This window comes from Nasonia vitripennis, chromosome 5 (genome assembly GCF_009193385.2).
Source record: "Nasonia vitripennis strain AsymCx chromosome 5, Nvit_psr_1.1, whole genome shotgun sequence".
Taxonomy (NCBI): domain Eukaryota; kingdom Metazoa; phylum Arthropoda; class Insecta; order Hymenoptera; family Pteromalidae; genus Nasonia; species Nasonia vitripennis.
The window spans coordinates 7,051,475-7,073,546 of record NC_045761.1 but is presented as its reverse complement, the minus strand read 5'-3'; the positions used below and the strand labels follow the sequence as shown (position 1 = coordinate 7,073,546).

Here is a 22,072-nt window from a genome sequence, read left to right as displayed (position 1 = left end):
AAGTCACGCGGATTTTTCTCTTTCCTTTGAGCGTTAACAGCTCCGTAGTCAATCGATATGACCTGCAGTTGAAATTCTACTGCAAAGAGCTGCAAAATTATATCATGAAGTAAACTCCATTGGCTTTCTTTAAAAGGGTGTATTTTTAGCGAGCACGATATTAAATTACAAAACGCTGTCTTTCATGGAAACGATCAATCCATACTTTACCAGTCAAACATGAACTCGTGGCTTGAAATTTTTCTCGATAACTGCAAACTTAAAAATAAATAAACGGAATGTCTAAAGCTCCAACCAGAATATAATCTAACTACAATTCAAACTAAAAATAAACTTGTACGAACTTTTAAATATTACAACAGGTACGCAGCAGGGACGCGGACTCGCGAGGCAAGAGGGCGCGATCGCGTGAGATTAAGCGCGCCACAGTGGTCGGCAACCCAATGTTCTCCTCCTCGTCGTCCAATTCGTCGAGCTCGTCGACGCACGGCGATCAGCACGACGAACAGCAACTGACGCAACAGCCCACGCAGCAACAGCCGACGACGACAGTCTCTTCTGCTGGGCTCGACGACCTGAACCTCGGCATGGATTACAACCAGATTATGCAGTACTTTGACAACCTCAAGGAGTCGAACGCCTAGGACAGGCCCGAAGGCAGCCCCGAGAGCCGCCGCCGCAGCCGCAGCAACAAACGCAGCAGTCTACGCTTCTTCTTCAGCAGCTCGCCACAACAGTCGCAGTATGAGCAGTACGAGCAGCAGCCGTAGTAGACTCGTTGGGCTCGTCTAATGCCGGAAGCTTGGGTGTTGTCCTTGATGACGCGCAGATCCAGCAGTCACTCTTATCACCGCTTAAACGGAGAACCGCACTGAAATCCACGTCGATGAATCTCGAAACCATGTGTTTGTAAAATCGAATTATTCATGGACTGACGAAAGTCATTGGTTTTTCAGAAATCCATGTATGTACATGATTTACTTGATAATAGGTGCGGCTATTCTACGTGAAGCGATTTTGTCGAGTCTGCGTGAAATTTGTTTTCTTCTTCCTTGTACGAACAAGTACGAGCTTTTCCGAAGTATACAGATTTCACGCGGATTTGACGTGGAATTCAGAAAGTTCCAAACGAATTGTCAATACATTTACGATTCATACTGAAATATGAGTGCTAGTGCTGTGTAGTTAGAGAACAAGTGCAACGGAAGTATCGTAAGAACTATATACAAATACGTGCTTCTTCGTTGCACGGATTTTGCGCAATCTTTCGGCTCGTATAAAACGGCATAATGTATTCAGCAAAGCTTCACGACTATAAGGTACATACTACATTTTTAGGCTTCGACAGAGCTAAAAAAGAGAGTTTGGATACCGGAGTTTCGAGTGCAGACCTCAACGCGTTCCTTCATCGACGAAACGTATGTCTCCGAGTGCAGGAGAGTGCGAAGAAAAACGAACGTTGAATGAAAGAGCAATAAATGGTTAGGAGATACCCAACGAGTCTATAGCAAACCGGATGGCAGACGAGATACCGATCCGACTGTCGCGAGTTATTATTATTCTAGTCAGCTTCAATAGGGCAACGCATGAAACTTAAAAGATTAAACAAAGGATTAATGAGTAAAACTTAGTATTCGCATCGAGAAGATACACACAAAGACACGTATGCGCGCATTTAATTAACACGCTCACGCTCTTACACACGAGTACGTATATATAAATATAAATATATTTACATATAAAATTTTAGTGGAGACTGAGTGAATATTGCTTTTTTACGGAGAAAAAGATCCTTTATTCTCGGGCGCATGTCTATATATACATATTGTAACGCTGTACTTTTAAGATTCAGGACTTTTTGTAAAGCGAATAAGTACGAGTCAGTTCAAACTAGCACAAATGTCGCCAGTTAGGTTCTTCGTTTTGTTCACTAGTTTTCGTTTTTGTACAATGGTGTTGTTGTTGTGAGATATTTTGTTCTTATTATTTATTTTTTGTGTATATTCTATGTACTGCGATGTATAGATCGCAAACCGCGTCTTGTACAACTTCAATTGCAAACGGTTTATCGACAGTTTAAAAAAAATTGATTGTATATAATTTGAATTTAAACGACCATAAATATTACAAGTCCTAGATAGAAGGGGAAACCCCAGTGTGCTAATCTTAAAGACGACTCCATACGCACGAACTCAGTCTCCTTATAATCGAAAGGAGGCTAAAGAAGAAAATTAACGCCGAAATAAGATTCACCGAACGGGGATAAGTCCGGTAAATTATATTTCAACGTTTTTTACACACGTCTATAGCCACATAGTCACTGTTCAACTACGGGCGTTATCGTTATATAGACTAACGTTACAAGCGAAAATATACTTTTTGTCTCGTTTTAATGTTCTTTGAAATCTCCTGCGTATTAGATCGCGAGTCACACCTCAACGTACGATAGAGAAACGCATCACAGTATTAACAGAAAACATTCATGTAAGGTTCTCTGCCGCATTAAATAGCTGAGAGTAGTGAAAGGGGAAAAATGAGAGGAATGATCGCGTGTTACGATATGAGCGCGGAATTTCTTCTTTTTCGTTTGCACTCGTAGTCAGACTTGAAAGGACAGTAATGAAAAGAAGATTGATGCGCATCTCGTTGGCTCTTCAACGTGCACGATGTACTTGTAAAATTAACTTATCCTACCGTAGCTTTTTCAACTGCAAAAGTTCCATTGTCTGTCCTTTTAGACTGGTGCTGGACACCTAGTGAATACTTTGTACAAAAGTCTATGTTTAACTTACAGCATAATTTTTATTTATCTTAAATATACTTTTTTCTAGTAAGTGCCATATATTTTTTTATTCAAAGAATTTCTTTTTAATTGTTATAGTTTTTAAAATAAAATACTTGATGACTGCTACTTTAAGTGGAAAATAAATGTCGCAAAGTATTAACTAGTGTTCGGTACTGTCGCATTACCTAAACACTTTTATAAATGCCCACGTTTTACCTAAACTCTTCAAGCTTGTGACATCGATTTTTTACGAAAAATGAAACTACGAGATCTATATACAATATGCATCTTCGTCAAGCTCGTGTATCTTTGCACTGCGCTCGGCCGCAATGTCGCACTGCCTCTTTCTCGCTCTCTATACAAAATAAAAATGACTTGTCTTGAGCATCAACTGAAAAACTATCGACGAAACGATGATTTAATTCGCGCTGTGATGTCAAATTCTTTAAGCTCAAACTTTATACTATTAATACGTTGGTCTCGAAACGATAATTAGGAGGCTCTGATTGGCAGTGCGATAGCAGACGGAAACTGAAAAAGCAAAGATGAGATTACGTGCTTTCCTTTTGAAAGAAGAACAAAACGCCTAAAGCAGTTGCGCGTTCGCGTTCGAGGTTCACTAGTGCTCTCGTTCGACGATGATATTACACATTATATAATCTGCCGTGCGTTGTGATGTTTGTAAATTTTTGCTTTATAAGACTGTGTATATACATATATATATTATACATATATATTATATATATATATATCACGCGAGGATCATTGAGATTGTAATACGAGGAGACTCGCGCGTTGAATTCTCGAAGACTCCTAATAACTGCAGTACTCGTCGCTTGGACACAACAAATTTCGGAAAGACAAGCAAATTATTTCGGCTTTCTTTCGCGCGACACGGAAGCATCTTTCGTATCTTTTGCAAATTTAGTTTCGACGATGTATAGGCAGTTGTTAGAAGCTTAAACGCAAAGCAGAACCTTGTATCGATTGTCACTCGAAAGCGAAGTAAAAAAACTTGTAGTGATTGAGTCAATGACCATCCGTGGTAAACTGGTAAACTGCATAATATAATTAACGATAATTATCCTCTAATAGCTATATAAAAGTATGTCTTCCGCACCGTTGACGATTCATGACTCCTCACATCGTGAGCATATAATATCATGACACTTGAGTGGTATTTGTGCGACTCCTGTTATGGCATTGCTTGTCTATTATACACGAAAATCCACACCTTTTTGCATGTGCACCCAAACGTTACGGCCATATGTAAATTGAATCTGTCGAGAGCATGGAATCTTTCGAGAGCCACAAGTGAAATTGTAAATCATTCGAGCATAAAGATTATCCAGGAAAGATGTAAAAGGGCTTCCGATCTGGCGAAATTCCAAGTCGAATCAAGAATGCATCTCGAAAGGTCGGCATCGACAGATTCAACAGGCTAAGCGATTGTAAAACGCTTAAGAATTAAAAGCACCATCGCGCGAAAATGCTACAACTAAATTTCATCGCCGCGATACTTTTGTAAAATTCAGCATATCGGCTTGGCGAAGCGAGCAGTTTCGTTGAGCGAGAGAAAAGAAAAAGATAACTAGATAGCGCAGAGTGTGAGAAATATATATTAGCCCGCTATACCCCCGCCTCGCCTCCCCCAGAGTCGATTATTTTTGCGCAGCGCGTGGTAAGAGAGGGAGAGTATTAGGAGAAAAGTTTAGCGAACGAACGCACAGGGCGATTTCTATCCAGATGATGTAGGAAGCGTGTGGCGATGACGGCAGCAGCAGCAGCAAGAATTCGTGCGTGTACTCGTGAAGATATATCATTTTGTATGAGAGCCATGAATTCTGTGTGTTCAGCACGCCCATATTTTAAGTTGTATTTGCTCGCCTTTAACGTCGAGCAAAGAAGTTGTAGATCATTTGAGCAAATAATGTACGACACGTGATTTTTTTTAACGATTTTCGACGATTCGAGAAAATGATATTTTTGGTTCCGATGAAAATTGACAAAAAATCGTGCCATCGTTAATTTTAATGGAATTGAATGTAACGAATCAAGTAGAATCATTCGAGAGAGAAAATTAATACATTGAGGGAAAAACTGCTCTAACTGAAAGAGTTCTTTGATGTATCTAAATTAATTTTCTGTGTATTTATTAATTTTAGGCGTACGCATAAGTTGCGAGTATATCGCAAGCATCCCTCGAAGACTCTTGTATCACAGTGTTTGATTTTTTTGTAAATTTTTAATTGTACATATACAGATCAATGCGTCATATTGAGAAAATTGCTAAGAGTATTTCTTTCTCGTTCAAGCGCGCGAGCGCGTACTGATATATATTGTATTTTCATTTGTACAAACGACCAATTTTACTGAGAAGTTATAGCTTACTTATACGATATATTAGATTTTACGCTAAAGCAGTATAAGGTGCGATTTTACGTAATCGACGATGCCACCATTCGAAGATTCGACCAAATTTATGAACGAACTCGATACATTTGAATCACAAATTTAAGGCAATTCGTTCAGTATCTTTTACGTATATTTTCTGTCGCCAAATTGTTCCGCAATTCACAATGTTAAATATTAACACTAATCTCGTTCAACTTTGTATTACGTTATAGTTTATTTACGTATGTTATTTTCTTGTACGTATTAGGATTCTCCCTCCGACGTTTGATTCTATAGAGTCAAAGGCAGCACTTAGAAAATAAAAATAATTCGTATATACATACTGACATCACACTTTTCATTTGTGCATAATTCATATCAAATTGTCACGCGATCTTTTTCGAAGATGAAAGAGAGTCGAACTGCTGATCGATTATTATATAGTTCGTACGCATATTGACGGATAGCAGAAAGCTTGATATACTGTGCATCGAGCCGAAGTCGACGTGAAAACTCGTCTTCGACCTCGTAAAGATACACCGCTTACAAATTCCATGAGAGACAAATAAACGCGTTTCTAATAGTTAACGAAAACAAATATAAATATATATTATACATGAGACTCTAGTCCCGCAGCAGAAGCAGCAGCAAGTATCATGTGCGGCGAGCGACACGTTGCCGTCCGCTATCGCGCGATTTCATATACATATTAATGATTAATAAATGAAATTTAAGAATGAGAGGAATGGAAAAATAAATATAAAGAACAAAGTAATAATTAACAAACAAAAAAAAATGACTATATGGTAGATCGCAGTGTCGTTGTAGTGCGCACCTTTATGTTTTGCTAATCGTAGAGAGTTGTACGGCAGCTCGTTATACATACATATATATATATTTATGAGACGAGAAAACCAAGAAGTTCTCCTTTCGCATACATGTACGTACCGCGACCTTTTGTAATTAATTTCTTGCGTTAGCGTATCTGTATTATTATTATTATTATTATTATGAGCATTATTATTATACTATTATTATTACATTATTATTACTTTGTATATATTGGAGAATCTATTTTTTTGTCTGTCACGTGAAGAAAAGTATGGATTGTATACATTATGATACTCATTCCTTTTGACATAATTTGAGGGCTTACCGTACAGTGAAATCTAGAAACCGAGATAATCGATATTTTGTTTTTCTTTATTTCTTCTACTCTTTAGTTATATACACGTATTAAACACCAAAATTCAACGTAATGAAAAAATCAGTTTTTTTTTTTAAATTTGTTCTCTTAGTAAAAGCTTAATTGGGTAAAGTATATTTTTGTAAAAAGTGAACAAACGTAAAAATGAAGAAATCTATATGAATTGTAAATATATTTGTGTTTAATCATTTGATCGACCAACTTACTGTGTAAGTATGAAAAGACAAAAGAAAAATGAACAACCGTGTGGTTATAAGAAAAAGTAAAGATCGAACAAATTGAATTTCATTCTACGGTATGATCCTTGAAAGCAGTTGATACTTTTGCGCTTATAAAATGTGTGGAGAGAGGGATATTTTCCACGAACAATTAGACGATGATGATTGAGAGACTGCTTAGCAGCAGTAAGTGCGTCGAGAGGGCCTTCTATTATATCCTGACAATGTAAAAGAGACATATCGTTACATGAATTTAAGTAGCGACGACGTATGTAATTTTTTTTTTCACCAAGCAAAACTCTGCTCGCAAGCATAACACAAATCTTTTTTCTGTACATCTCATTCCTCTTCTAGAGTCGTCGCGCGACTCCAAGTCGATAGAATGATTGCGTTTGCTTTCACAGACGTTCTTCGCTCTTCAATTACAGAAGAATTAAGACGAGCATAAAGTAGGCACTCATTCTATCGACTGTTTGAATCGCCGAACAAGAGGAGAAAATTAAAGCAGTTTAAAGGTCGCGTACGAATTTTCCCCACATTCTTCTATCGACGCTCGATCCTTTATAATTAAAGAGAAAAAAAAATCGAGAGAATATATAGCTAGCGTTAAGAAGCACGAGCATATCGAGGGATGAAACTCGAGCGAGACGATAATAAGAAAAAAGAAAGAGAAGACTAATTTAATCATTCCTTCGACGCGACCAGTCGCGTGCTATACCTAATAAAAGTAAGCGAGAAAACAAGATAAATAAATAATGATAAACAGACAAAAAAAAGAATACACGAATCCAAAAAAGCAGCAATTATCGATATGCTATTTCAATGCGCCGGAAATAATAAGAATGTCGAAGACAGCGACGACGACCTTATAAACACGCCACGCGCGCTTTCCTCTTCTGTCCTCTCATATGCGCTCGTCTCCCTTTCGCTCCCATTACGAGAGATCTTTGTTATCGTTGAATAGTACAATTTTCGATCTTAACCGATCGCCATTGATCATCGCTGTCGTTGCGCCACATTTAGGTATAATATATTATATATACATTATATATAAATGAATCGTGTATTAGCCATCGCCCTGCCATCATCTATCTCGATCCTTATATATTTGCGTCGTCGTCGCTGTTATCGTAGCTGAAAATCGTCACTAAATATTAAGGTACGACTATTGCCTACTCAATGTACAATATGTAGTATTTACCTGTTGTTACCACCGAACCGTCGTCAAAGATATATAAAATATTGTCATTGTATCATAAAAGGATTTGTTTTTATTTAATAATTCCTAATGCACACCTTTTTTTTCTTTTTTTTTTTGTAATATACCTATTTCTTTCAGGGGTCTTTCAAAGTACATACAAACGTTATGTGATTTTTGCAGTTTTTATTTAACATTAAAAATACTTACAAAATTACGTGTATTTGCCAAAGTAGAGTTTGTCAATGGGTGATATCCAATTATGACAGCCTCCTAAATTATTTTGAATAATATATTTCATAGTGTATGGATTTTCGTTATGTTCTTCCTTGTATCTTTCATTCTCTTCCATTTGGTCTAACATTTCTTGACTAACAGCCATTGCTGGGAACGGCAGCTTATGCGCTACTTCTTCCAAAGTTTTTTTCACCTGAAATTCAATTAAAAGTAACGATTAAGAAATCTCGTGACGGCCAAAACTATTCTTTATATTCCCAAAAAGATTACCTCTGCATATTCCAGTGGTCCACCAACTTCAATGATAACTCTTCCAGCTTTAACAGGAGTGACATAGTGATCGATCGAACCTTTTCCTCCACCCATTCTTTGACCTGCACCCTATATACAACACAGTAAAATACATTTGATTGAGTTAAAAATTATTACTCAAGATAAAGTTTCTCAAGGGTAAAATACCTTTTTAGTAACAGGTTGCCATGGAGCATCAACACGCCACAATGAAAAGGCTTTTTCAGGTAACTTTCTACCACAAGTCCAACGCACCATTTCAAAGTGGCCGTACCTCATTCTCCCACCCACCAAAGCCTAATGATAAAATATTATCATTGGTAGTCAATCGCTTTATTATAATATTCATCTATTTTCAGAACAAAAACTTACTATAACTCCATATTGTTTATGCAATAATTTGTTTAATACCAGCTCAGGTCCTCTCATGAATTTGAGTTTCTTTTGCATTTTGAAGGGCCTCATTTGGGGAGGATACTGTGGTACTTTTGGTTGTATGGACAACTTTTTTCCACGAGTGTCAGGTGGAGTTTCAATGTCTGTTGAAAAATAATTAAAAAATTGATTTTTCTTTCTACATCTATCATTAGTTTTAATGAGCTTGTAAATCTGTTTTTTTCTTTCACTCACCATACTTGATGGGCGGTGGAAAAAATCTGAGCCCAGCAGCTTGTATAGTTGTTCCGAACACATTGTTGCAAGGAGGAAGCACTTTTAAAGGACATAACATTATAAATAAATGCTCTCTATTTAACATAATAGAAATTTGAAAAACTGGCTTACCTGAAAGGCGAGTGCTGCACAAAAGCGAACGCGAAAACATTTTTGACGACTCGAATCTCTTCGGCGTTTCGCGTCCTTAACTTTTCAATTCCAGAGTTGAAGTTACACTTTATTCAGAAAATTTTAAAATATGCACATATTATGGTTTTTTAGACAAAAAACTACTTCGAAATCATCCGATTCCGGAGTCACGGTCGAGAGCTTGAGGTTATGTTTAGCTAAATGCGCGCATGTCCCGCAGCTCTCGCAGACGACATACCTATATATACGAGATTCCAGGTTTCGAGCGCGAAAAATGAGCGAGTTCAAATATATTTTGGAATGCTCCGAAAATAAAAAATTTACATAATGCATAACTAAGTAAATTTCCATAAAATTAAAAATGAAAATAGAATATTCGACTAAATACTCGACGAATTTTTTTCTTTTGCTTTCCCAAATTTAAAGATGCTTAAATCTTTTGAAAATTACAATTGTTATGATAGTAATGAAAAATACATATGTAATAGACTAACAGTGTACACTATTTACATATTATGAGTAAAAGTATACCCGGTGAACAGAGTTTTGATCATTTTCTCAGAATATAAAACGTAGTCACGTGTTGTTGATATATGTGCGAGAGAGAGAGAGAGAGAGAGAGAGAGCATGCGGTATGTATTAGCGGCGATTCTGCGTTTGTACTGCGTGCACTCTATGAGCTACGAGTCGGCGAACTCGTGTGTCGGCAAAACGTTGATTTTCTAAAGATTTATTAAAATTCTCACTTAAACTGTAAACTGGTATTATTTGATGCGCTAATTGTCAGTACTTGTATTTCAAAACGTATATTAAAAATTATCGCTTGAAGTAAAGTCTGTGAAAACCTAACCTATAAGAATGTTTTCAAAAAATTCTTTAGATTTCTGAGTGTTACGAAAATTCTTATTCAGGTCTCATTGACTAACGCGAGAATAGTTTCAAGATGATGTTCAAAACCTTGCAATTGACTGTGAGAAATTTAAGAGGCATCAGTCGCATTATAACAACAGAAACATTGTCCAGTATCCAAGCACACAGTTACAGTAAATGGACCCCCAGAAAGTTTGCAGCTATTGTCAATGAGGATGAACTTTTCGATGTCGAAGAAAACACAACACCTCCTGCTCAGTCAGTCAGGAAAACTAGGTCTCGATCGAGGAGATCAAGAGTTAACGAAATTGAAAGAGAAGATATGGAAGACGCAAAATCTGCTGATGTAACTTTTGACGATGAAATTGAAAAGAAAAAACCTGTAAAATCTACCAAAGAAACCAAAGCTTATAAGGCTTATGAAGAAACTAGAAAACGGAAAGAATCAAAAACTGTTTTAACAAAAGTACATGAAAATGAGAAGATAGTATCGTAAGTTCTTATTGGATTATCTGTTAATATATGGTTGTTATAAATTGTTGTTTTCTTTATTTTTTATAGGTCAATAATGATGAGCCTCAGATCAAAAAAACAGCGAAAGAAGGATGAACTAATACTTTTGGAGGGTGTTCGCTTCATAGAGGATGCTATTAAAGCTGGAATAGTTCCACAGTACATTTTTTTCAGTAGATGGGAAGATATTAAGCATCTTGATTTCTCAAATACAGGAACAAAACTGTTCAAAGTAACCTATCGAAATATTCAATTATGGTCAACGCTAACAACTTCTCCAGGTGTTATGGGTAAGTTCACAAGAAATCACTTATTTCAATATTTATTTTTGGTGAAAATAATGATCAAAAACGTATATTTCTGTAGGAATTTTCAAGAGACCAGAACCATTAAAAGTAAAGAAATCTTCCTTGCCAATAACCATCATTTGTGACAACGTTCGAGATCCAGGAAATATGGGTTCAATCTTGAGAGCAGCTGCAGGTGTAGGCGTCGAGAAAGTAGTATTGACCAAAGGTTGAAAGATATTTTTAGTTATCATAAAAAATTACCAATAATATTAGCTGCTTTTGTTTATATCATTAAATTTATTCCTTACGATTTCAGGTTGCGTTGATTTTTGGGACACCAAAGTTTTGAGAAGCGCAACAGGTGCGCATTTCCGAGTACCGATTTTAGGATCACAAAAATGGGATGACATAAAATCATCGATAGACGATGACGCACAAATTTACGTCGCAGACAATAATGTCGATGCGCACATTAAGGACTTCGCCGAAATCGAAATGGCAGAAGAAAAAACAGAAGCAGATACAGAGACGGAAGATCAAGAGCCAGAAATTCAAGAGCCGGCTAAAACGAAATCACAGAAGATTATCAAGGAAGACAGGAATGACTGTTTGCTTCTGAGAAATTCAAATCTTCCAGTAATCCCATACTATGCCGTGGACTATACACAGAACCAGGTAATTTTGATTGTTGGTGGCGAAACGGAAGGTTTGAGCAGAGAATCCTATGAATTGATAGAAAAGAAGCAAGGAATACGTGTAAATATACCATTGGACAACGGCATAGACAGTTTGAACGCAGGAATGGCCTTGGGCATCATTGCTTTTGAAGTTAAAAGACAGTTTTTGCGAGTACAAAAAGGATTGAACTATTTAAAATGGTAGTTTGTAGATAATTTTTCTAAAAAATTTATAAAAATTGTAAATTAACAAAAAAAGAAACTAAATATGTTTTTCTAATGCTGCATTTACGAAAATAATTTTGTAAATTTAATTTGTAAATGCCAAGCGTTTTGTTTACAGATTAAATAGCGTTACCAAATGTTATCCTGATGTAGTTTTGTACTTTACCATCGGAAGCTCGTTTCTAACGCCGATTGAAAGATGACAGCACTTGTTAAATCTGTCCATGAGAGGAATGACACGAGAAAAATGATTGATTTTGCAATGAATTTACTGACTTTAAGTTGTATTCTCGTTAATTAACTTTTGTATAGATTCGATCCGTGAATGAGAAAAATCAAAATGACTGCGACGAGTGTCGAAAATCAAATTTTCTCATCTACATTTTATTCACATTGCAGCATTCGAAAACCTGCCGAAAATGTAAAAGTCAATTCTGTTAGACGTGTAGTTTTTAACGTACTTAATTTTGTAAAAGTTAAGATCGATTCAGCGAAAATCGCTCGTTGCATTGTATTTTGCAGTAAACAGATAATAAACTATAATTTGTTAAAAGTTGACAGATAGTACCTCGGGTGGCGTTGCGTAATCGATGATGCTATGCGTTTTTGATAAATGTCTACTTCATATACCAACGATCTAAGCTATAATACCGACAATTTCTCTAGCTGAGAAAGAAAATTTCCAACGATGATGATCTTGTTACGAAACTGAAAATTTCGAAACTCCCGTACAGGCCATTCGGGGAGAAAGTCATAATATTTTCTCGCGTACGAATCTGGTCCCATCGATTTTGGAAAGTGGTCTAATCACGAAGTAGAATTCGCTTTTAATCTCGTAAAGCTTCTCGAACCGTTTCGTGAGTACGAATTAATAAAACTCATAATCAGATTCGTTCTCAATCCCGCATAGAATCTCTAATCTCGATCGAAAATCTTCACCGAACCAATCGAGTTATCCTCATTACGTAATGCGGCGAAAACGTCAAAGAGAGAGAGAGAGAGAAAGAGAGAAAAACACACCCACACATAAACGCAAAATGAATCGTCGTCGCCGACGAGCTAGACACATAACGAGACTTAAGGGCGCAGCCGGTCGGCGGTATCGATTCCGAGGGAAGACCGCACCCTGCGCGTCAAGCTTCGTCGTCGCCGTCGACGTTGTCCTATCCGTTCCCTCGTCCGTCTACTCGCGTGTCTCTCTTATCCTAATTTCTCCGTGCGGCTTTTCTCTTTTTTCCTCGTGTGTCTGAGCCAGCGCGGCGTTATTGAATTTCACGAGCCGTTTGCAAACACCCATTTCTAAATGGATTTTCGAGCGACCCGGCAATGGGATTGTGTGGCGGTATCTTGTCTCTCTCTTTTTTTTTATTGCGACCATTTAGGCGGCTCTGTTTCGAACGATTGCGGTGTAATTTTTGTCGATTAGGAAAATTAAGCGTCGCGCGTGTAATGTAATAATATAAGTAAAGCCTGTTAGAATTTAAGCTGAAAGAGTCAATTAAATCGGTTTAATTTGATTAGAAGGATGTATAGAGCGAATCATAAGCGACAATGGATTAGCTCGATAAGAGGTCAATTGGCGACGATTGAGTTACATTACCGCAGCCGTATTATTTTTGTAGAAAATAAAAAGGAAAGTTCGCGCCTGCACAGTCGATAAATTCAGCGCTAAAACTATTCAGGAAGCTATACACCAGGAAAGTCTTTAATTCAATCTCATGAATTCTGTATTACACAAACATATGCGAACCCGTTTACCCAGATACTCATATTCCACTGCTATAACTTTGCAGATACATCCGCAGCGGCGCAACTTTTCAACTGATCGCAATCAACAAACAACGTAACAACAACAACTAGGACGATAGTACATCAGCTGTGGAAAAAACGGATATAACATCGTCGAAAAACAAGTTCACCGCAGAGCCCAGCTATTACAGTCATAGTACGTATTATAAGGATCGTCGAAAGCAGCGAAACAATTCAAGCTCTCTCCGCGGCGTTTTATTAATAGAACCCCCTTCGAGCCTCGGCAGGAAAAGAAAAGCTCGAGTCGAAGCCCAGAATACACACACACACACACACACGCACATAGTGAGAGAGCGAGTGGTGGCGGCGGCAATCGATTACGAGCGGTATAACGTCGAATCGCATGCCTCGGTAGAATAAAGTTAATTAAGGAATATCCTATGTACTGGCACTACGGAGAGCGGAGAGCCCCTTTTCTCGTCGTGTTCTTTTCTGCGGCGTGCATTAGGCTTGCTAACGCGATTAAAAATTGAAATTCGCGCGGCTCTGCTTGCATTTCCTATTTAGGATGTATAATCTGTTGAATTTTCACTTCGGCATGTAGAAGAGAAGTCGCCCAGGCTAGATGCACGTGTGGGAAAATCTGCAAAAGTTGCAGCTGGAGAGCCTTTCCTATATTTGGAAAGTTTCCTTTTCCAGGAGGTCTCACAGCGCACACGTGGTCGTGGCGTGTGGCTAATGCTTCTGCTGCTACAACGAGGCTCGACTAGTTTTACGTATTATTTACAGACGTTTTCTCGTGTGTCCGTTTCTTTCGAAATTGTTTTCGATGCAAATATACGAAAGAAAAAAGCTCCTCCACTTTACTCCCCTCGACTTTATCATCGTTCACATGCCGCAATTTTCTCCACATACCACAGATCTCGAACACAATTAATAGCACACCGATTAATCCCCCGCAAAATATATCGGAACTCTCGACTCACCGGCAATTACGCAAATTGCGCGCGGCACAGTAGAGAGAGAGAGAGAGACAGAGAGAGAGAGAAAAGTACGCCGAGTTTTAATTAAAAGTGCAGTCTTGCAACGCGTACATGTGTGTGTGTCGCGGATTCACCTGATACACACGCATAATTTTGCATATTTCATATGCGTGTGTATACGATCGTGACTCGGCGCTATCTTTAAATTGCTAATGGGACGCTGCGCGCGACGAAGACACTCTTCGCCGTGGAGGTGTATTAGTAACGTTGTGAAGAAATTTATAATAGTAATTTTACAGGACGACGTTGAGGCAATTGTTGCTGCTGATTATCGTCGAGTGGAATCCACGTTGTAGGAATACAATGAAATTGCGCGATTTAGTGGATGATATTGTCTGTACTCGCGTACGTGCATTGATAATTGGAAGCCGGTCTAAAAATTGTACACGTGCGCGGTAATGAATATTAACGGGATGAGCCTTGATTTGCGGATTAATTTATGCCGCGAGTTCGACTACATTATGCGCGAAATTCTGGTTATTATGCTCTACGTCGTTGTTAACAAAGTCGTAAGTTCGAATATTGCAACATCGAGATGAATGTCAAACGGCGCCATAATCAACAATTCCGACGTATAAAAAGATACGCTTGATTCATTCGACCAATACTTCAGGAAGTATAAGCGCAGGTATTCACTTCGCACACGATCATGCCTAAATGGTGATTAATAAAATAAACGCGTGTATTCGTGACGCGCCGTCGGGAATAGAATCGGCTCTTAACGACCGATAAATCAATTTCCGCGATATCTTCGCTTCTCAGAGAATTTTTTTTCACTAAACGCGTCAGACTAGTGGACAGCTATTTCGCGGCTAACGCTCTAATGTACAGCTCTATTCGAGTCCGTTTTAACAGCCTCTGAGCGACTCGCGTGTGAAACGGGCGATAAATCCTACAAACTTAACGTTCTAATCGATACCTCGCTGTGCGCAAGCTTCGCGAAAAAATCATTTCGTTAAGGGTCGAGGATGAAAATCGAGATAAATTTTCCAAAGCAAGAATATAATGTACGGACGCAGGTGCACATCTCCGGTCGGGAAACTAAACCCTCTGGATTCCAGTCGCATATCCCGCTATGCCTCGCATCCTGTCGCAGAGCGGCATTAGCATCGAAACGAGAATTCGGGAAAAAGCTTCTCTCTCTCTCTCTCTCCGGAGCCATAAATTAATCCGCGCGCGAGCGAGCGTTTACCCTTTAAGAGAGAGAGAGAGAGAGAGAGAGGGGTCAGTGTCACGTGCGCCGAGTTCGTTGACTGCTTCGCCTCTCGCGTATATAAGTATATACTCATACACTCAGCTCACTTTCTCTCCTTCGCGTGGTATGCGTTAGCCGCAGCCCCGACCGATTGGTCCACCCCTCGTCGTCGGATTGCTTGCAATTTTTTCTAGTCTTGATTTGAAAATCGCGCGGATTTTCGAATAAACGTTCGAGAGCCGTCCCTTCTTTCTTTATGTTTCTCGCTGAGATGTAACGGTTAATCGATATAACCGGTATGGTGCATTAACTGTTAATTCGAGTCTCCTCGAGTCGTTTACCTCCGATGCAGCGCCGAACATTCCTGAGAGAGCTTGCATAAGGAAGACGAATTTTCGTCTCGAAATGGAGGAAAAACTTGCAGGCCAGGCTTCACACACACACACACACACGCGCGCGCGCGCGTGAATATGCATATCGGAGGTCGAAGGCCAGTGTAGCTACATATTCATCGGCGACTCTGCATCGGTATACAGCGTTGTCACACTGACTTCCGCTGCTCTCCTTCGCTGCACTGCGCAGCCTCGATTTCGACTATACGCATAGTTTATCGGGTGCTTTAACTTACATAGCATACGTATAGAGAGGAACAAACGTACTAGGCCAACAGGTAGGTGTATAGAGTTATCGGTTATCGGCCCTTCGAGAGAGCCGCGCAGCCAATCAATTTTTCCCGCTTATTACCGTGCTTGTAATAGTAATGAGAGGTTGCGGAGCACCGCCGCGAGTCGTCGCCGTTTTACGGCCAACTGCGATACATTGTAATCAACGAATCGGAACAAAAAAAAATTATGTAACAGACATTTCTCAAAAAATCCCGGCCAATTAAATCCGTCGACGCGACGAGCTTAGCTCGCACAAGACAATACCTCCTCGTCGTCAGCGGCGACACGCGACGGAGGAGAAGAAAAAACACGCGAGACGGTCGATATCTTTGTGTGTATACGCGATGGCGTGATGTCTGTCGCGTCGCCGCTGCTGATGTCTGTGCGCGGACGAGAAAAGAGCGAGCAAACAGCGACGACGAGGAGGAGGAGGACGACGGAGAAAGAGGGGAGTTTACCTGCGGGAGTCGAGTTACCCGAGTGTGTTTGTCTTAAGGGTGGTGGGTATGACTTTTTATTCAGCTTTGGAGTTGGGAGGGTGCGTGGGTGGATTTTTTTCTCGAATTAAAATTGAATATCGATGCATCGCGTCAGCAAGAAGCTGTCTCTCTCTCTCTCTCTCTCTCTCTCTCTCTCTCTCTCTCTCTGGGAAAAGCCTGAGTATCGACGAGTCAACCGGAGGGTTATCAGTCGGAGCGAGCTTGAGAGAGGGGTTCGCTCCACGGGTCAGCGGCGTCAAGCGCGTAAACAGCCTATCTGCTCTCCTATACTCGCTCTCGTTCTCGCAGAGCCGCGGCCAAATTAACGACTCGATAGTAGCTGCCGGAGCTTTACGTAAGAACGATGGTTTGTTGCTAGGGGGTATTCCGATGGTTCCTTTTTAGGAGAATCGACAAATGATCCGAATTCCGAGAGATGCAAATTGCAGCGTATTATAACCAACAACTCATCGGGGAAGGTAAAAAATGTGCAGCGGCTCTTATAAAGCACATCCTCGACATTTTCATTACTCCTCTCGGCGTTTCTCCCTTTCTCCTTCGCCGAACGCGAGTAATTAAACGAACCGAGAGCCATCTCACTAAATCAGCCGACAACGCGGCTCTCTCTCTCTCTCTCTCGTATACACTCGAAATGTATACTCGTATCAGTAGCCGCTGCGATGCACTTCTGTACATCGAGTGATGTGCGCGTGTTTCTTTTCTTTTTTTTTTTTGCTCATCTTCGTTATCGACTCGCCGCGACGAGCAAACGTTATATATTACACGCGCGACCTTTTTTTCGGTCGATAATACTTATAATATGTAGGGCGAGCGTATGCATGTGTGTTTCTTTTCCTCGTCAGGGCGATAGGCCTTTATCAGATGTAGGAATTTCAGTCGAACGTCTCGGCGATAGGAGCTGCGTGAGAAACGATAAGCGGTCGGTATATTGGGAAAAGTGCTGGTTCGATGAATTTTTCTTTTCACGGCGTAGATGAAGGAGATTTTTTTTTTAATTTTACGAGGACTCGGTTTGGATAAGATTGTGAAAGAGAGCCGAGAGACGTCGACGCCTGAAGAGACCACCCACAGTCGCAGCCTCGCCATTTTCCCTCGAATCCGCAATGTCGGTCCAGAGTTAGGGGCTGGATGCTGGCTTGGTTGTTGGGGGAGGCGTCGTCCCGAGATGTAAGCTCGGGGGTGGCTCTGACTTTCCCCGCTCGCGCTTTTACTCTAGCCTGTATGGTCGACACCGAGACGTATGTACACCACACCCACTGGGGATGACGATGGCGATTTCCGTTTTATTTAGTAAAATTAATTTTGACAGCTCCTTTTTTTTACGCAAGGTTTTTAAAGATTATCGATTTTTCTACTAAGGACGTATCGTAAAATGTGTGCAGTGAAAAAATGTCCCGATCATTAAATTTTCCAATGCCAAATGTGCAGGAGTCAATCGATTCGGATATCGTAGTATACAGTGTTATATACTTCGTTATTTAAGTGACCTTTGCACATTGCAAAATTAAGCTAGCCAGTTATTCAAAATTGAATGAGAGAAGAGTACGTCTTAAGCTGTCTAAGCCTGTTTCATGAAAGCTATCTCGAATAAAAATTGAATTTCGCTTCATTTTGTTAAATAATGAAAATAACGTACTGTCCTAAATTTTTATTTAATTTCTTTCTTTTTTATTTGTTCGAACATCGCTTTGTACCAAAAGTTTCAGCTACTACAGCTAAATCTCATTTTCACCTGTCGTTCAAAAATGAGCAACTCATGTTGGTAAGGGTATTTATTTAATTATTAATCTTATGTGGCATGTTATTATTAAAATATCTGAATTAACTGATTCGAAGGAAAAGCTTCTTGATACATGTGTCCGTAAGATATGGGATAACAATGTTCTCCTCGTCGTTGAAAATGCAGATCACTGTCCAACTTCTAAATGCTCATTTTCAAGGCATATTCCGATACATTTATTCCAAATTAATGCTAACTTTGACTCTCGAAGAGGATTCCGAGAATCGTACCTGTCAAACGAAACTCAAATCGCTAAGTATCATAAACCGACTACTTGTGCATTAATAATTGCATCAAATATTACAGAATTTACAAAATTAATGCTCAAAATAAAGAACTCGATTTGGTGGCAAAACGAAGCATACTTTGTCATTGTCAACATTGATTACCTTGATACTTGTCAATTGGCATATGCATTTTTAAAACAAGCCTGGAAGTTTAATATCCTTTCTGTTTTGTACATCTGCAAAAATGCAAACGACCAAGAAGTTGCATACACGTTTAACCCGTACGCTGAAGTAGCTCCAAAATTATGGACCAAAATAGATCTGCATAGCAAGACCTCGGACTCTAATTGGTCATTATTTCAACTTACTGTTGATACGATTCTGACGTCATCCAAGCATGGTAAATATCAAAAGTTTTCCATTAAATCTAATTATTCTTTTTTTAATGTATTCTACTTCATTTTAACGTGCTTGACTTAACTTAGGCAGACTCGAGTGCAACAACTTATTCTTCGACAAAAGTAAAAACCTGCATGGCACAAATCTAAAGGTGGCTCTAAAAAGAACAAGTATTACAAACCATTACAATTCAACGATGAGTGGTTACAAGCGTTTCACTTCGCCTGGCTTCTCATTAATAGCCAGTGTTTTGCATCGCATGAACGCAACCGTTACAGTCAAATTTTCGGACACTCATGGCTTCATAAGCCCTTTTGGTGAACCCCAAAGTTTATTAAACGATTTGATATCGGGCACAGTCTTATTGATTATGAATATACGTTTTCTTCGACACTATTGGAATTTTCAAGTTCATTCGTTTCACGCAGAGACAGTAGCCATTGTATCGTTAAAGAAGCAAATCACTCTGTTCGAAAAACTAGGAAACGTCGGTTTAAACTTTTTTATATACTTGTTCATCTCGAGTTTAGCCTTTACCGTGAGCTTGAAGTACATCCTCGAGCAGTCCATATCTCTGGCTGCTTTGAACTACCTGCGAATATGCCTGGGCATTTCATATGCAACTGTGCCTCGACATGCAGTCAAAAGAATACTTCTGATTTTGTTGATAATCTTCGCGTTTGTATTCAATTCTTGCCTGCTCAGTTTACTCACTGCTTTGGAAAGTTCTAGTAACAGAGTACCAGTGATAGATTCGTACGAGGATTTAATAAAGTCAAATTCGGTTATTTACGGCGTGGATAGCCTTAAAGAATTGATATGGCAAAAAGATGTTCGAGATCGTTTTCGAGCAGTGAAAGAAACGGGAAACTGCTTCGATCGCCTTTTGAAAGGTGATAGTTCTATAGCTTGTGCCGGTTCGCGATTTCATATAGGATACTTTGGAAGCGAAAGTGAGCTTTTTCACGTATCGAAGCTTAATTTAGTTAATAGTGGTCACTCTTACTTGATAGCAGAGGATTCTCCCCTCTTCTCGAAAATACAGTGGCTCTTGCTTAAGATGAGTGAAGGGGGTTTCGTTGACCTAATGTTTACTCGCGAGGCTTGTTACCGTCACTTTCGATATTCCGAAAATTACACAGTAGAAAGTGTTGGGCTTGAAAATTTGCATCACGTTTTTACGATTTTGATTGGATGTTGGGTATTTGCAATTCTCGTGCTATGTCTTGAAATCGTCGTTTTTAAACTCAAATTTTTATCGAGCAATGCAAATGGTGTTGATTCACACATTTGAAATAGTTATCGATTAGCGAAAAAGAAGATTAGTATATAAAGGTTGCCGCATCAGTGTGTATTACATAAATCCATATGAAAATTAAGTTGAAAAAGTTGATTGTGCTATTCTTGCGTTTCAATAGCTCTTGAGATACTATGTATACCGCTTTCAATGTGTACAATAAAATTAGCCCGTATCGCTTTATTATTATTATTATTACCACCCAAACCCTTACGGTATCCATTCTCCGACAAATTATCAGGAAATATACACGCACGACTCGACTCGATCGGGAGCAGTTTCTTCAGCAGACCACCGTTAGCGCACTTTTTGGCTTCGATTTTCTTAATATACTGCGAGCCTCGAACTTGTCGTGCAAATTACCTGCAGGAGAAGGTAGAAAGAGATGGCAAACGTCCTGGTAAGATACACTGATGCTTCTTCGGATCCATCCATAGAATCATGTCGCTTGACAGTCGTGAATCTGGATGGAGGATGTGCTCGATGTACAGGATCGAATCAACGTAAAAACGAGGCGTAAGTTAGCACGTTGAATTAATTTAACCAACTAAAAAAAATGAATAAAACGACGACGGCAAAAGAAAAGACGAGAAAAGTCATGTCTATGCGGGGTGGCGTGATCGCGACCATACGGCGGAACGAAACCGAGCGACGGATACTTTGGCTATAAATAAAGCCGCGAGTGTTAGGTGCCGAGAAGAAAAAGAGACGGCTCCAGTCCTTATTCCCGTCGACAGCTCGGTTATATCAATAAAATTCGAGACTCGGGGGCTAAGTATACTGGCTACACTTCTAAATTTACTAAATGCATAATAGAATATCCAAAGTCAGCCGCGCGAACGCCTGAAAAATCAATTCTCATCAGTCACAGTCAGCTTAGAGGCTTTGGGAGAACAGTCGCGGAGACACACGAGAGTCGCCGACAATGGCTGCAGCGAAAAAAAGAAAGTCACGCCAGATCGAGCCGAGCGATTGGGAGTCGATCTTATCGCGAGGGCGATTGTCCATAAATACGAATGCGATGCTAATTTGATTACCTCGAAGCGGAGGACGCTTGTTATACACGAAAGTTTCTTTCGGAATAAAACAAGACCTATATAGCCACTGATAAGAATTAAAACGTAATCCACGCATAAATATTCGCCCCATCGGCGTCAGTCGGTGCATAATCCGTCCGAATGGACTGAGTCAGTGAGGAGAAAAATGTGTACGCGCGCGGTGTGCACATAATTGAGTTTAACGGATCGGAAATTTGTCTCGCGAGCATCTCGTCTGTCAGTCGCAGTCGTGCTCGTTTGTTTGCCGATCCGTTTATTTTTGCTTTCGAGCTACGCGCATATGCAAATAAACAAATTCGAAGCTTTTGTTCTCGACGGCTCTACAGACTTTCAGCGAGAAATCGTAGTAAACAGTGGAAACGAGCCTCTATTCCATGGGATCGTACAGCCAGATTCATATATAGGATGTTCACTCTGACGCACGACTATCAACGCGACTAAATTTTCTTT

General features: G+C 39.5%; 4 protein-coding genes across 9 annotated transcripts in view; 3 read left to right on the top strand and 1 right to left on the bottom strand.

The window, feature by feature from the left end:
• Nucleotides 1-7,865, top strand: part of LOC100122094 (transmembrane protein 132E) — a 67,351-nt gene extending 59,486 nt beyond the window's left edge. For all 6 annotated transcript variants that reach the window (XM_016989506.3, XM_016989505.3, XM_008218817.4 and 3 more), the window contains exon 14: nucleotides 363-7,865. In XM_016989506.3, coding sequence (XP_016844995.1) covers nucleotides 363-644 — 282 coding nt within the window. In that variant the 3' untranslated portion in view covers nucleotides 645-7,865. The remainder of the gene's footprint in view (nucleotides 1-362) is intronic.
• Nucleotides 7,866-7,971: 106 nt separating this feature from the next.
• On the bottom strand, nucleotides 7,972-9,373 carry LOC100114348 (39S ribosomal protein L16, mitochondrial). Its single transcript, XM_001607683.6, has 6 exons — nucleotides 9,114-9,373; nucleotides 8,961-9,041; nucleotides 8,703-8,869; nucleotides 8,499-8,627; nucleotides 8,310-8,420; nucleotides 7,972-8,232 (listed from the first exon to the last, which is right to left on the bottom strand). Exons 1-6 carry the CDS (start codon nucleotides 9,151-9,153, stop codon nucleotides 8,017-8,019), a joined length of 744 nt encoding a protein of 247 aa, XP_001607733.1. The 5' UTR covers nucleotides 9,154-9,373; the 3' UTR covers nucleotides 7,972-8,016.
• A 396-nt stretch (nucleotides 9,374-9,769) lies between these two features.
• Nucleotides 9,770-12,267, top strand: LOC100122111 (rRNA methyltransferase 3, mitochondrial). The gene is made up of 4 exons (XM_001605659.6): nucleotides 9,770-10,496; nucleotides 10,566-10,807; nucleotides 10,884-11,033; nucleotides 11,124-12,267. The coding sequence occupies exons 1-4, from the start codon at nucleotides 10,078-10,080 to the stop codon at nucleotides 11,687-11,689; spliced, it is 1,377 nt and encodes a 458-aa protein (XP_001605709.1). The 5' UTR covers nucleotides 9,770-10,077; the 3' UTR covers nucleotides 11,690-12,267.
• Nucleotides 12,268-13,514: 1,247 nt separating this feature from the next.
• On the top strand, nucleotides 13,515-21,115 carry LOC107982050. The gene is made up of 2 exons (XM_016989224.3): nucleotides 13,515-19,268; nucleotides 19,354-21,115. Exons 1-2 carry the CDS (start codon nucleotides 18,653-18,655, stop codon nucleotides 20,559-20,561), a joined length of 1,824 nt encoding a protein of 607 aa, XP_016844713.1. The 5' UTR covers nucleotides 13,515-18,652; the 3' UTR covers nucleotides 20,562-21,115.
• Nucleotides 21,116-22,072: the final 957 nt, after the last annotated feature.

Excerpts from the sequence above, each read along its gene's own strand:
- LOC100114348 (XM_001607683.6), bottom strand. The coding sequence starts at position 9,153 with ATGTTTTCGCGTTCGCTTTTGTGCAGCACTCGCCTTTCAG. Across the intron at positions 8,421-8,498 it reads GGCAACCTGTTACTAAAAAG|GGTGCAGGTCAAAGAATGGG; the intron begins GTATTTTACCCT and ends TGTTGTATATAG. Across the intron at positions 8,233-8,309 it reads GACCACTGGAATATGCAGAG|GTGAAAAAAACTTTGGAAGA; the intron begins GTAATCTTTTTG and ends ATTGAATTTCAG.
- LOC100122111 (XM_001605659.6), top strand. The coding sequence starts at position 10,078 with ATGATGTTCAAAACCTTGCAATTGACTGTGAGAAATTTAAGAGGCATC. Across the intron at positions 10,808-10,883 it reads AACTTCTCCAGGTGTTATGG|GAATTTTCAAGAGACCAGAA; the intron begins GTAAGTTCACAA and ends ATATTTCTGTAG. Across the intron at positions 11,034-11,123 it reads GAAAGTAGTATTGACCAAAG|GTTGCGTTGATTTTTGGGAC; the intron begins GTTGAAAGATAT and ends TTACGATTTCAG.
- LOC107982050 (XM_016989224.3), top strand. The coding sequence starts at position 18,653 with ATGTGGCATGTTATTATTAAAATATCTGAATTAACTGATTCGAAGGAA. Across the intron at positions 19,269-19,353 it reads TCTGACGTCATCCAAGCATG|GCAGACTCGAGTGCAACAAC; the intron begins GTAAATATCAAA and ends GACTTAACTTAG.